Genomic DNA, 15,293 nt, shown 5'->3' with positions numbered 1-15,293 from the left:
TTTCTGGGAATTGTTAGCTCACCATATGCACAAGTGGGTTTTAAGAGCACCGCCTCTCTTATGCAATAGTAAAATGAGGGCCAGTCTCAAGGTGAGGACAAGGACAGGTGTCTTCCACCTTCATCCTGCTAAGTTCCCTGCGGTCACATCTGTAGAACAAAGTGTGGGGGAAAATAAACAAGAGGCAAGCTTTAGGAGAGGACAATGGTGGCTCTGTTAGGGAGGTAGGAAGTCTTAACACTTTGATTTCCGAGTCGGTGGGAAGACTTTCTGAGTTAATAAACAATGAACTTAAACACATCTAGATCTCCCAATACATGCATGCGCACGCACACACACACACATGCACCCCTATTGTGTTCATTAAGTCCCCTAATTAAAATAGCAATCACAGACCCACTATGGTTATCTCCCAAGATAGTACAAAGCAAAGGGAAGAAAATTAAAAGGCTATATAAGTCATTCCTCAAACAAATACCCAGAAAAGATATCTCTTGGTTCCTGTGAAACTTTGACCTTAAATGCACCTAGCAACCATGCCCAGATAGGGAGGAGGGTGTGTCAATCAACAGCCATGCTAGTAATCAGTCAAGAAAAACTGAAGAGCCAGATGCGGCAGCACAAATCCAGGATCCTGTGCTAACTTCCCCCACCAAGCTGTGCATTTCACTCATTCTAATGAGAAGCTACAAAAGCCCCCCGGCTCATAAATACATCATGCCAATGGCTCATCGGTGCCTCCCAAAAGGTGAACTGACACTTTCCATTAAGCTTATGCAGTCAGAGAGTCCAAGGAAACTTGTGCACACCCTTTGATCACGCACATCTATGCCTGCAAAATTTCATCTTGAAGAAGTAATCAGACAAGCGTGCAATGAACTAGGTACCAAAATAAGGTTCTGGTGCTGTTATGGCAGCAAACGACTAGCAACATCCCAAAGATTAGTAAGTCAGCTAGTCCAAGGTTGAAGAACGTATTATCGGATCCACACGCAGCCCTGTCTCTTTGATGGCTGGTATTTCTGGGCGTTATGTTTTTTTTTTTAATTTGCTTGTGTGTTTGTGTTATCCTGGTGACTTCTAGTCAGCCGCCAGAGTTCTGCCCCCCACACAAAGCAGCAGGGCATTGAAAAAGCTAAACAGCGGTGTCGTGATTGGAGACACACTCCTAACATAGACCCTTTCACTTTAATGCCTTAGAACACCATTTTGTTGACCTTTTGGTGAAGGTGTCCCACTATCCTGTCAGACGAGAAAGTACAGGAATGATACAGTGTCCAAGGGCAGCCGCTCACCCGGCTCACTCCTCACTTCTTTGCTAGCTCAACCTGTGGGTCGTGACCCTTCCACAGGGGTCACATATCAGAAATTCTGCGTATCAGATATCTACATTACAATTTGTAATAGCAGCACTTAATGGTAGGATCCTATTGCTGATGACATCCCAGGCTTTATGGCAAAATCAAGCCAGTACAAGACCTGGAAGCTTTTCCCTACTGGTTAGCTTTCATAGTACTGGGAGTGGTATGCAAGCTACCGGAGAAGAAAAAAAATCACCAACCATATGCAGCCACAAACCCTTCAAACTGTAATAGTGACCAGACTGGAAAGACATGCCTACCAGTGCAACAATGGCATGAACAGCATGGGAATAACCAACCAAGTTTTTGAAGTCTTCTTTTATGTGTACAGGTGTTGTGTATGTGTGTGTGTGTGTGTGTGTGTGTGTGTGTAGTGTGTGTGTGCGCAGTGCCCACGACATTGGGTTCCTAATATTTGAGTTACAGATGGTTGAGAGCTGCCATGTGGATGCTAAGAATTAAACACTGGTCCTCTGTAACAGCAGCCAGTTATCTTAACCACCGAGACATCTCTCCAGCCCTACCGACCACTTTCTAATTGTATCTAAGTCCCACTACACAGGGTGAAACCCATCAACAGGCTAAGAATAAGAAGCTATGACTAAATAAGTCATAGGCCCTAGGAGAGAACCTACTACTATTATGCTGTTAAATGGACATGGCATAAACCTGACTCCTAATGACTTATTATACATACAGATCAATGTGTCTCTCAATGCTCATCTAATAGACTTCTATTTGCAGTAGATGGTGACTAACACAGAGGCTCACTACCGACCGAGGTGCCCTAGAGGGAGCATGGATACTGATACTGTACCCCACTACCAGGGCTCAGGGTTCTTCATAGAAGAGAGGGTGGAAAGATGGGGGGAGTCTGAGGCAATGGATGACTGTAAGTAAACATTATCTTCTGGACACATGGGGGTAGCTGCACAGATGAACCCATAGGAGTTGCATCAGTATGTGCAAAACTTGTGCAAGCCCAAGCCAGACCAAATTCCAGCATGGAGAGGGAGGCTGGGCACACAAGCCCACCCCTAGACATGAAGCTATTGACAACTGGTAGCTTCTGGGAGAAGGAGAAACAGTTTTCTCAAAGAAAGTCAACCCTGGTAAATCAACCCCACTCCAGTAGAAGACCATAGCCAAGAGTATCTGGGAAACACAAAACTGATCTTGAAGGATTAAAAACAAAAAGACACAAATTTGGTTGTGTAGGGAAGTGGGAGTGAATTAAGAGTTGAGGGAGGGGAAGCGAAGGTTATCAAAAATGTTGCAAGACATTTTCAAAGAACTAATAAAAAGCATTTTAAATGTCATAAAAATAAATTAAAATAAACCCTTGTTAAATATTTAAGTGTATATGGCTAGAAAGGAAAGGACTCCCAAAGGTGTAATCTTCCAAACATAATCTAATCTATGTTATTATCTGGACTATGCACATCAAGTCATGGTCTCATCTCCAAACAGACTTTCATCTGTTTAGCTTCTGCATTCAGTTTTCTTTATGGCACTGAAACATATGGTAACAACATAGGAAATCCTTGCTCTGGGCTGGAGCACAGCCCCACGGTAGAGTGTTTGCCTAGTAAGCAAGAGGCCCTGGGTTCTCCCTCAGAGTAGCAGAAGAGCTGGGGGCACAAAGGGACTTGCTTTAAGAAATCGTGAAAATTCACAATATGGCAATATTGGTTATGACATTCCTAACTGAATTAAAATATTTTGGAGTGCCCATACAATCAGCAAATCTAATACTTAAGTCCATTCACTTTTTTCATCTAAGAACTGTTGTATGAATTCTTTGACAGCATCAGTAACTAAGGCCCTGGCCCAGCAAAGCAAGCATCCTCTAGAGTGGCATTCCCAAAAGAACTTTCTAGGGCTGTGGAAGCAGCTCACTTGGCAGGAACTGCTAGTACTTGGTAGCTCAGTGCTAGGAAGGTCTGAACTAGACGTCCAGTATTGTGAGAACTGGATGTGGTCACATCGCCATTACATTCCTGTAATCCTAGCATTGAGATAGAGGCAAGAAGATTAGAAGTTCAAGGCTATCCTCAGCTAATAGCAAGGCTAGCCAAGCTACAAAGCAAGCCAGCAGGGATTACCGAAGACCCTATCTCAATGAGGGGACAGGTGCTGGAGAGATGGCTGAGCAGTTAAGAGCACTGGCTGCTCTTCCTGAGAACACAGGGTTCTATTGCCAGCACCCACATGGTAGTTTACAACTGTAAGCCTTTAACTCCACTTCCAGGAGAATCCAACGTCCTCTTCTGGTCTCTGAGAGTACTGTACACATGCTGTGCCCAGACATACATGCACGCAAAATACCTATATACACAAAATCAATTTTTCAAAAAGCACACACTGAGGCAGAGGTTGCGAGTTAACCCTTTCCTCCACATGTATCTCCACAGGCCTGTGGCCTCTGCCACCAGAACACTGCAGCTGGTACTCTCAGGTCAGGTAGTATGGTGTCATGTGACATGAGCAGCCATCGTTGAATAGGAAGGAGATTCACGTTTCTTACTAGGGCCCCTGGGACACATTTCCAAAACAGCTCTAAGCAAGTTTGTTGCTTTTATCCACAGAGTACTCTGAGAAATCTCCCAGCTGATGATTCTGCAGTGGGTCACGCTACCAAGGGAAGGACAGGGGCTGTGAACGAACACCAGAAATGGAGTCAGCGTCGTTTTTCACGAGGGAAAATAATTATCACTCCAGCAACTGTCAGAGACTGCAAAACAAAGACCCTTGCCTTTTCTTTTAATAAACCAGACCCTTCAGGGATGCCTAGCCACCCAGTGCCTAACATGACCTTGCAGCTCTCATAAGGCTGGGATGGGCACCTTCAGAAACTGTCTTTTAAAGAACACAGAAGCACTTGTCTTCCCTATGTAAAAAGCAAGGCAAATAAAAAGAAAATACTGGCAGACTGAAATGCTGATTAACATTCTCCATGGAGTCTTCAATGTTTCTAGGGTGAAACCCACTTGTTACCCAACTCAGAAGTGACTTAGTAAGAGCCTAGGAGAGATAAAGTGACCTTAAGACAAAAGGAACCAAGGGGCAGAAAAGACAGATGCATGGGGCTTTCAGTGTCTCTGGAAGGACTGATTCTGAATTAATGGTGTAATGTGTCCACTTCCTAGCTGCATGACACCAGGCCCATTACTTAACCTCTCTCTGCCTCACATTCTTCATCCATGGAGTGTATGTACACAATGGACGAGCTGTACTCACGGGGTTACGTGAACTAAATGAGCACACAAATGTCAACAGCTCAACAACATGCCTGGTACATGGTAAGTCTGGAACAAACAGTACCCGCCTTTAGTATTATCTTAAAAAAACTGTAAAATGTCCCAAAACAAAACAAAAAATATATTTTTAAAAAGTCTGCTCTTTAGATGAAACTACCTGCTATCCAAAGATCAACTCCCACCCTTGAGGAGTTGACGACTCCCACCCTTGAGGACTTGCCTTTCTATTCACAAGAGGCAGCAGCATGTATTTATATGTAAGATATCTAACTCTCGTGGTTCAGCTCACTCATTTGAGAAGGGAAGTCATGTAAAGTATACAAAGCCACCACTCGACAAATCCCAAAGATCAAAAGGAGAGAAAACAGGCTCGGGGGAGCGTGGGAGGTGGCTGTGATCGTAACCTGCTGGAGTGGACAGGCAGGACAGCGCCCAAACTGTACACAAAGCAGCAAGTATCAGCTAAGAGCAGCAAGACTGCATTCAGGGCAGCAGGGCTGCATTCAGGACAGCAAGACTGCATTCAGGGCAGCAGGGCTGCATTCAGGACAGCAAGACTGCATTCAGGGCAGCAAGACTGCATTCAGGGCAGCAAGACTGCATTCAGGGCAGCAGGGATGCATCCAGGGCAGCAGGGCTGCATCCAGGGCAGCAGGGCTGCATTCAGGGCAGCAAGACTGCATTCAGGGCAGCAGGGCTGCATTCAGGGCAGCAGGGCTGCATTCAGGGCAGCAAGACTGCATCCAGGGCAGCAGGGCTGCATTCAGGGCAGCAGGGCTGCATTCAGGGCAGCAAGACTGCATCCAGGGCAGCAGGGCTGCATCCAGGGCAGCAGGGCTGCATCCAGGGCAGCAGGGCTGCATTCAGGGCAGCAGGGCTGCATTCAGGGCAGCAGGGCTGCATTCAGGGCTGAGAGCTAAGAGCTGCAGGGATGCACAGGACAAGCAGCAAGCAGAAGGTAAGAACTCAGTGTGCAAATCTGGAAGACGGTGCAAAAGTCAGGCCTGACAATCAGCTGGAGAGCTGCACCTCAGCCCAGAAGGGCTGTAAGAACAGGCTATCATCCATCCATCCATATGTGATTCTGGAAGTGCAGAATTTCCAAGAAGTTCCCAGATTTAAAGGGAGAAAACAATCAAAGCAAATCAATGCAACCAGACAGGAAACGATCTGGATTACATCTCTCAGGTCTTCCTTGCAACCATGCGTACCTGAATTTACTCTCCACCAGGGGCCTCCTCCTCCTTTTTTCTCCACCTTTTCCTCCTCCACAGAGGCATCTCATGCATCAGGCTGACCTCAGACTTCCTATGAAGTTGAAGATGACCTTAGGCTCCTGACTTCCTGTGGCACCTCCTGAGTGGACTGCACCTGGGGACCTAACTCAGGCAGGGGCTCTCCCAACTGAGCAACATCAGCCTCTCTTATGACTTCTATAGCTCTTCTTATAGCTCTGATCACTGACCTTTAAATATCCACCACCTACCACATGTAGTGCTTTGTAAATCTTGCCTCACATTTGCCGAACTTCCAAGCAAGACAGACACTAGAATGCCCACTTACGATCGGTCAAAGCCCAGAAAGGCCTGCTGACCACAGGGATCTCACAAGTGCTTTGATCCCATGGATGAAGCAGGCTGGATGGATGCTACAAATGCAAGGCTTTCACTGGCCTCTACATGGCGCTTGTACAGCTAGGGGAAACGGCACCCAGCTCACACAGGTTTCACTGGGGACTTGTTCTTCCAAGTCCCCTGCAAATTTGCAACATGAAATTATGTATCAGTCACTCTGGAGCCAAAGTTTTGAAAAGTATTAAAAAGGTACTACAAACCCCACTAGTCACAAGAGCAGATGGGCACGGTCAAGGTTCGTATGCTCAAGGGTGAAGCCACTCAAAGAGGTTAGATCTGGAAAAGCAAACATTGCCCTTTCTCTCCATCACTCTGGTTAAACAGCGAAGGCCTGGCGCAAACCAGTTTCCGCCTGATTCTGAGAGATGTAAAAACATCAGGCCACATGATGTGGGGGAGGCAGGCTTTCCTGGCCTCCCCTGGACAGAAGCTCAGTACTCTGGGCTAGAACAACTGTCTGCTTGCAGCTGTCCCTACAGCTTTGCTGTCCCGGACATGGGGTGGGGGAGACTTGACAATAGAAATTCTTCTGGACTATGCAGGCAAGGCAAGAAACTTTAGCCTCATTATAAGGCAAGTCAAAGGGGACCCAGCCAATGCCATCAAGTGATGTTATAGACCTCAAGATTTGGTGGAATAAAGGTCCTGAGCACCTCTCCTGCATACATTAGGAACTGCTGAGGTGTGGAGCAGACAACAGAAAATATCAATGTGTCGATTTTCTCGAAACAGGAGATGTCAGTAGCTCTCTCTCACACACAAAGACTACACTTGTCAGAAGGAAGGAAGAAATAAGCGAGGGGGGTATCTCTATTTCTACCTTAGAATGTTTTCTGAATGACTCCAGGTAACAACTGAAACTATGGTCCCAAGTGGTGTATGTGTACATGTGTGCTGTGTGTGTGTGTGTGTGTTATATGTGTATACTATGTGTGTATATGTGTGTGTGCTATGTATGTGTATGGTGTATGTATGTGTAAATGTGTGTATGTCTACGGTGTGTGTGTGTGTGTATGTGTGTGTGTGTATGTATGTGTGGTGTAGTGTGTTAAGGCTCAAACTCAGTACTTCTACCACTAAACTATACACCTCTAGACCTCCTCTGAACATCATTAGGGCTAACTACTTCCAAGTAACATTGAACCAGACTATAAGAAATAGGTTTATCTAGCAAATTTCATTAACAAGCTGTGTCTTGAAACATTAATGCCTGCTTTCTATATTAATATTTATATCTATGCAACTCCTACATATTTATTATGAAAAAAATCAATGTGTCTATTTATGTCTTGCTGTTAATCCACACAAGGTCTTATACTTGTACAGTCATTATGCCACACCTATGCCTAAAATAGAAAGCAGAGAGATCAGCTCTTTTGGAAATGGTTGATGCCCCATTTTATTCCTCTTGGTTCAGAGTCCATAGAAAACCTCAAAATTTTTGCACCACAGTCTTATCATTTTGCAGTTGAACCTTTACTATTTACTGTTTTGGGGGTTATTGTTGCTTGATTGGTGTGTGTGTGTGTGTGTGTGTGTGTGTGTGTGTGTGTGTATTTTATCGCATGTAATTACTTCTGGTTGCAGACATACCTAAACTTTTTAATAACTTTGCAAGAAATGCTGAAAACGCAAGCTTTCCTATGCGTGAGCACACACAATTAACTCAGGAGAAACCATAAAAACTTAATGAAGGCCATGAAGAAACTGAAACTTGACTGGGGAGTTTGGCACGCTCCGTTTCACCAATCCTGGAGCAAATTTTGAAGGCAGCCGTGTCAGCTGATTGGCACAAGCCCTGAAAGCTTCCCTGGCCACTGGCCTCTAGCAGGATGCCTGATCCCAGTTAAACCAGGCAAGTGCAGACAAGAAGCACACACAGGAATTAGGACCGTGAGGCAACTGCTTCACTCAGGGCGGCTCAGCTGGGTGTAGTTTCGGGACTGTAGTGCTGTCAGGAACAGCTGCATACTTTCTGGGGTGTCACAAGGAGCAGACAGCCCCTCCAGCAGAGAGATGCTTGGCACGCAAGGTCTAAGGTACCCAATTTGCAAAGACCTAGTCCAGGTCTGAGCAGCAACCATGATTCACGAATGCTTCCTACTTGTTATCTGCCTCACACAGTTCACTTATTTGTTTAGTTGCTAGTATGAGCTTCCAATTGTTGGCTAACAAGCAACAAGTCGTGGTCTCTAAGTCACAGGTTGAGCTAGCAAAGAAGTGAGGAGTGAGCCGGGTGAGCGGCTGCCCTTGGACACTGTATCATTCCTGTACTTTCTCGTCTGACAGGATAGTGGGACGCCTTCACCAAAAGGTCAACAAAATGGTGTTCTAAGGCATTAAAGTAAAAGGGTCTATGTTAGGAGTGTGTCTCCAATCACGACACCGCTGTTTAGCTTTTTCAATGCCTTGCTGCTTTGTGTGGGGGGCAGAACTCTGGCGGCTGACTAGAAGTCACCAGGATAACACAAACACACAAGCAAATTAAAAAAAAAAACATAACGCCCAGAAATACCAGCCATCAAAGAGACAGGGCTGCGTGTGGATCCGATAATACGTTCTTCAACCTTGGACTAGATGACTTACTAATCTTTGTGTTACGATTCTTCACTAGAAATAGGAAAAATGAAATAGGTAACCAGTTTAAAAAGAAACAACTTCAGTGTTATTCCCAGGTCACTCCGAGTCATGGAGATCTACTCACAAGGAACCAAGGTAAAAAAGGAGCTCCTAGAGCTACTTAGAAGCTCTGTAACTTGGAGACAGGAACTGCTACGGCACGCTATCATGAAGTTTCCACCACTTGCACTAGGGGGCAGAATTCTACCCAAGGGGAGACCTTGAACTCCGCAGGTCCTCGGGCTTAGGGAGTGAGCCTTGTCGCCCCTCAACAACTACACACAAATTTTCCAAAACAGCACCAAGTTAAGAACTGTTTGCCCTAGACACAGAACCTCAGTTTTCTTGTAGATAAAAGCCCACTGTAGCCGTCATTTACTCCTCAAAGTGCCAGTGACTTCCTACAGGCTCGAACCAAAAGCCAATGAATTAAGAAATGCTAAGGGTGCGCGTGGGGCGGGGGGTCCCCAATTTTCTACGTATTTCTCTTCTTCCTAAGTGACGGATGATTAATTTCTTTCCAGGCTGCCTTTTCAGGGTGATAGAGACAACCACTTTGGAAAAAGTCAATTCGATCATTACACAATACATCACTGTGGCTGCCTGAGAATACAGTAAGTGAACGTCAGACCTTGAAACACTATAGTCAATTAAGTCAGATAAGGCAAGTTGGCTAATGCGGAGGCAAACTCTCACCACTCTGATTTGCTGGAAGATTCCAAGGCTGTCCCGGATTCACAAAACATCGCCCTGGCTTTCAGCGGAAATCTCATCAGTCTCCCTCAAGTCAGCTAAGTTTACTCCGAGCCACTTCAAACCTCTAAACTTATACAGAATTTATTAAATAAACACAACCAAGAAAGGAATCGGGGCCAAGAAACCAGAGCGGTTCTTCATCCCAGGGGAAAAGGCAACTTTCAAGTCGCGTCTCAAGTAACTGTGGTGTCCCGCCCTCAAAGACCCTAAAACGGGCATCGGTTTCATCTTCTAAAATAACCTTTGTTTGCCCTAAACGAATTTTATTTAAACTTGAATTCAAGATCTGCCAAAGAATGACATTAAATACGGGATCTTTCGGTCTCGTGCTCTGGTATTATCTGTGACACACAGCCCTATCCGACTAGAAGCGAACCCAGGACCTGAAGGCCCAACGAGGCAGGGCAAGCAGTGGTTGACTGAAATCTGCCGGCCCGGCTCACACTTCGTTAGCCCGCTCCTCTGGAAGCCACTGCCCCCTGCACAGGAAGCCCGCACGTTCGGCAAAGGAAGTCCCAGACCTTTCTTGGAGAAAGGAACGACCCGGCTGCGCCTTTTACCGCCTTTCCTGCACCCGGGCCGCCCCGGCCCCCAGCTCTCCCCCGCCCGGCGCCCGGGGACTCACCTGGCGCGGAGTGTCAGCCAGCCACCCACGCCCGGGGACATGCGAGAGCAGGACGAACCCAAACCTGCCTAGGCTTACTCATCCGAGACTCGGGGCCGGCGGAGGGAGTGGGGTTTCAGGAGACTCCCACAAAGTTTCCCCTCCCGGGACGCGCAGGCGCCGGGGCGAGCGCGGGGTGCCGGTCCGGGTCTCGGTGTCCGCCAGGTCCCCGCCGCCACTCACCTCGGGGAAGAAGCTGCCCATTGTTCCGGTGCCCGCACCTTCCCGGCGCGGCTGCAGTCGCGGAAGTCAGCGCAGCGGCAGGTCCCGGGAAGCCACGCGTGTCACGGCGCGCCTCGGGGCGACTCCAGCCCGCGGAGCCGCCGCGCTGCCATCCCCCGGTCGCCGCTGCTCCTCAGCACCTTTTGTCCGCGTCTCGGACCTCCGCCGTCCCAACCGCAGCCTTTGTCTCTTCCTCCAAGTTCCTCACTTCTGGGCGAAGTGCTCGCGGGCGGAGAACAGCTGTTGGCACATTCTTCCCGGGCTGGGGGAGGACGGCCAGGGGCTGGCGACGCGCCTGCCTCCCTCTAAGCTCCGCCGGGGGCGCTCGGTGCGAGCGGGGGACTGCGGATCACCAGCGCGCCAACAACGGTGAGCACCGCCGGCCCCAGGCGCAGCCGGCTCTCGCCAGCTCCTGGTCTCGCTTACTCCTGTGCTCCGCCCGCCCGGCCCGCAAACCCTGCCCCCGCCCCAGAACCACGCCTCCATGAGTAGAACCACGCCCACTCTGGAACCGGCCCCGCCTCCGAGAGCTCCTCCTACAACCTGCCGGGTCTGAGGGCCCGGGCTCAACTGCATCCAGACCCCGCCTACTCCGGTGCCTGGTCACGCCCATAGTAGCCCCGCCCACAGCCCGCTCAGGCTTCCCACTTGCCGCTCCCTCATCCGACTTCCACCCAGACCACGCCTACCGGATGCCCGGTCACGCCCACAGGAGCCCCGCCTTCAACGTTCCTTGTGAGCGACAGGCAAGACATTCCCGACTATCACCTAGACGCAGTTTGAATCCTTGGCAACCCTGCTCTTCTCCTGCGTCTTCTCGCCACCTGCCTAGGCACCATTAGAGGATCTGACTCTTCCCTCTGACCTTAGAGACTAGATAGTTACTGGACATGGGAAAGGGGCCCAAAGGCGGTGAGTGTTAGCCGCTCCAGGGAACCTGCTCCATGCGGATCTCATCAGTTCGGCTCTGCCGGTGAGCGATCCCTGGACAGGAAGCGGAAAACCGAGGCGAATCCCAACTTCTGCAAGCCGCCTTTCTGTGTCGAGTTTCTCTGCTTCAAGTCGGGTTAGAAGAAGTTTTTTTTTTAAAAGCCGCCGGGAAAATGTCTTTTACAGTAGAAGGGACGTGTGCTATAGTAACTTACAAATGTAACCCTGATGTAAAGAAAACCGGCAGATGGAAGGAAGAGGGATGGATGTTCTCTTCCACCGGGAGTCAGTCCTGGTGTGACCACTGAGGTAACTCCTCCAGCTTTAGTGTGGCCAAGAAATCTGGGGATCTGTGGCACGGACTGAGATTCCTAAGCATCTGCTTTCCTAACAAGATTCCAGATGGCCCTCCTAAGGTGGTGCTTGACCCGGTACAGAAAAGAACGCCAACAGCTCTGAGGGAGTTTCCTTCTATAGCAGTTTAGCAGGGCCAGGCCATCCAAGCACCGGATCCATGAACCCTTTGAACCGACCGGCTGTCTGGGTGTTGCCAGATTCAGGAGCCACAGCTGGCCCAGCTGGTGACTGACAAACTGGAAACCACAGTGAATTGGTTAGAGAAGTCTTTCCTAACTGCTAGCAGCTCAAGAAGACTCCTTCCAGGGAAGTCTTTCTGGGAAATGATACAGCCCTCCTCATCCCAAGCTGCACCCCACCTGGTTAGGTACTTGGGTTTATTCCAGCTATTGGAAGACCAGTCTGATTATGACTTTTCCTTGGTGTTCTATCCACCTGCAATTGGGAGAGTGGAAGCTTTCAGAGACAGGGTATTGTGCTCAAAGACCGATTGAAATGACTGAAGAAATGAACCATCTTATAAACCTGGTCTGGAAAGTTAAGCATCTTTGTAACACAAAGCAGTACACTAGCGTTGGTATCCCTACTCCCTTCTAATCGCTTTGGAGGAAGAGTCAAGGTGTAACCTAATTAATGACACATGTGCTGTACTGTGTGCTTGGTTTCTTCCCCAGGTTTACAAGAGGATGAAGGAAAGTTAAGAGGGAGCCAGGATAAGTATCAACAGTTCTCAACATCAACCAAAGCGCTTGGCCAAAGGAATCCTGCCACCACCAACTGCGTTCAGATAGGGCAGCTGAACAATTAAGTCATTATGGCATTAATCTGCACACATCTCTGCAAGAGAAATGATTTAGGGAGCTTGTTGGAGTGTGTGGGTGTGGCTTGGTTCCCTGAAATAGTCCTGCTCCAGACTTGTTGGGCAACCTTGGCCCTGGCCTTTCAGAAGTCACCATCCAAGGCAATGCTGGCTAATCAGCTGAAACAGATAGATGTGCTGCGCTAACACAGCTGTGAGTAACAGAGGAGCCTGGGGCTACCAAACTGCATGGGCACTCAGTACTTTTCCCTCCCTTTCTGCAAATTTAAAATAAAATAAAAAAACTAAAGTCTGTTAATTTTTATAAGACAGAATCTGAAGCATCCTGAGATATTCCAGAATTCTCCGTGTAGCTTGAGAAGACCTTGACTATCTGATTCTCCTACCTCTACCTACCAAGTTTGGGGCCTCATGTCCCCTACCAACTGAGTCATAGCCCCAACTTCAGGTGTTGAAACAAAGCAGCTCAGGCCCATCTCAAACTCAGTATCCTCCTGCCTCAGCTTCCTGAGCACTGGGATGACAGGCATGGGCCAACACACTGGGCTTGGTTTGTTGTTTTTAAAGGGCTGTTGTGTTTGTTATTATAATTTAAAGTAACAATAAAGAACTACGTGTTAAAACAACACAATTTGAGAAAAACAACTGAATGATCACAAATGAAAACTACAGTAAATAAAATGGTATTGCTTATTTCTTTTTTAATAGAAAATATTGAGTTATTAAATTTACTTCTGCATTTATTCTGATTTAACATTTTATTTTGATTGAACAATGATAATCTGGTCACTTGTATACATTTTATGTATTTTAATATTCTTTCATAATGTATGAAATATTCTTTATATTACATCAGAACAATAAATACTTCAAAGTGTTTATTTATGACATGAAGTCTGAAGCCCATATGAATGAATAGTTTTGACTTTTTGTTTGGATTTTGTTGAGACTAGATCTTTTTATTTAGCCTTGGCTGTCCTGGGACTCACTATATGAACCCAACTGGCCTCAAAGTCAGAGATCTGTTTGCCTCTGCTTTCCTAGTACAGGGACTAAAAGCATGAGACACCATGCTCAGCTCATAGTTGGGACTATTATAAAAATATTAATATTGCTTGCCACTTAAGATATGATTGATAACCATACGCTACTTAACTCATATAGAATAATTGCACACCAGATTCTGATTATGAAGTTGAATTTATGCAATCACTTTATTTCTTTAAAAAAGTGTTTAACACCTAGGGCAACATTGTAAAAGAGAATTGAAACACAAATGGAACAAAAGCCTGGCCCTGAGGTAGAGTGGGTGCCTGGAAATTTGCAATTTGATAAGCCCACAGGTAGCCTTCCTGAGGCTTGACAATCCTTGTGGAGTTGGTTAGATTTTCTGTCTGTGTGCACACTCTCAAGAAGGTGGAAAGATAAATCTTAGCAGTAAGACTGTTTGCAGAACAAATAGCGAAGTTATTCTAAGCATTCTGAGCAGGCTACACTACCTCCAAGCCTTGCGGGTGGAATAAGTTCCTTGAGGGGCTGTGTTGAATTCACAAGGTCTCCAACAAGCCTGACAGAGAAAGGAAGGCACTTTAAGTCAATAGATTTCTAAGAATATCTACTCATGCTACTTTTCCTAGTTGATTGGTTGGTTGGTTTTTTTGGTTTTTTTTTTTTTTTTGAGTTGTTAAAACTTCCTCTTGGGGCTGTGCTACTGACTGGACAAAGCTAAAGGTCAAACACTGCCTCTGTCAAGGGACAAAGTCACAAGGATGTTAAATCTGAGCCACGCTCTGCTCTCAGCTCTCCTACACAGGACTCACAGATATTATACCAGGCTAATAAGGTGCAAAATCAAACACCTCCAAAACTGAAGTGAAGCTTTCTTACTTACTGGCAAATATTAATCCACAACTGGAAAAAAAATGACTTATCAGCTGGATCATTTTCCCTAGCTCAAGCTCTGTATGTCTGTGACTGACTTGAGTAATATAACCCTGCCCTGTTTGTTCTCCACCGTGTGCTTGTTTTCTGCTGCGATGTGTTGTCTTAATTTCCTTTATACGTTCACACGGAGTTCTGTTGTTGTTCGCTCTCTTGATGCTGATGCTTATCTTGATGTGTGTGCAGGTGGAATGGTTCCACTATCTTTATTTTTATTAAATACCCAGTGCTTAATTGCTCCATGGTAATGCTTTAATTACTAGTTAGAGAAAGGGAAAGTTCTGGAGGGTTTTTTCACACAAATTAGAAGTTAATAACTGACACAATTTAAAACTGTTTTCATGCTTAACTAAATAGCAGGCCACCCTTTTGGTTCACATATAGAACGGAGTACTTAAATTTTCAATTTTTTGTCTCTTTGAACAAAGAATTGAAAATTAAAACGGTAACTTTAAAATGTTTTTATGTGTAGGGTGCTTTGCCTGCATGCACATCTGTGCATCATACCTGTGGATTGCATTTTCATGCCTGGTCTGGTCCCGTTGAGTATAATGCATCATATAATAATCTTGGAAAGTCTGTATGGTTTCCTCCTTGATTTTGTTCTGTCTTCTTGCCTCCATTACTCCAAAATGGCTGCAGGCTGACTTTCCAAAGTATATCATCTCTCACCTCTGTTATCACTCACAATATAGTCACCTTTTCCAAACATCAGGCTCTCACTTGTTC

General features: G+C 46.5%; 1 protein-coding gene and 1 long non-coding RNA gene across 2 annotated transcripts in view; one reads left to right on the top strand and one right to left on the bottom strand.

The window, feature by feature from the left end:
• Window positions 1-10,898, bottom strand: part of Myo10 (myosin X) — a 192,802-nt gene extending 181,904 nt beyond the window's left edge. Inside the window, exon 1 of the mRNA XM_005081299.4 lies at window positions 10,478-10,898. Coding sequence (XP_005081356.1) covers window positions 10,478-10,498 — 21 coding nt within the window. The 5' untranslated portion in view covers window positions 10,499-10,898. The remainder of the gene's footprint in view (window positions 1-10,477) is intronic.
• A 67-nt stretch (window positions 10,899-10,965) lies between these two features.
• LOC121144279 lies at window positions 10,966-14,798 on the top strand. The gene is made up of 2 exons (XR_005881598.1): window positions 10,966-11,755; window positions 12,478-14,798. It is a non-coding gene; the product is annotated as an uncharacterized LOC121144279 (long non-coding RNA).
• The last annotated feature ends 495 nt before the right edge of the window (window positions 14,799-15,293 follow it).

This window comes from Mesocricetus auratus, unplaced genomic scaffold (assembly GCF_017639785.1).
Source record: "Mesocricetus auratus isolate SY011 unplaced genomic scaffold, BCM_Maur_2.0 Super-Scaffold_100015, whole genome shotgun sequence".
Lineage (NCBI taxonomy): Eukaryota > Metazoa > Chordata > Mammalia > Rodentia > Cricetidae > Mesocricetus > Mesocricetus auratus.
Note: the sequence above shows the minus strand (reverse complement) of the source record. Positions and strands in the feature narration are given on the sequence as shown.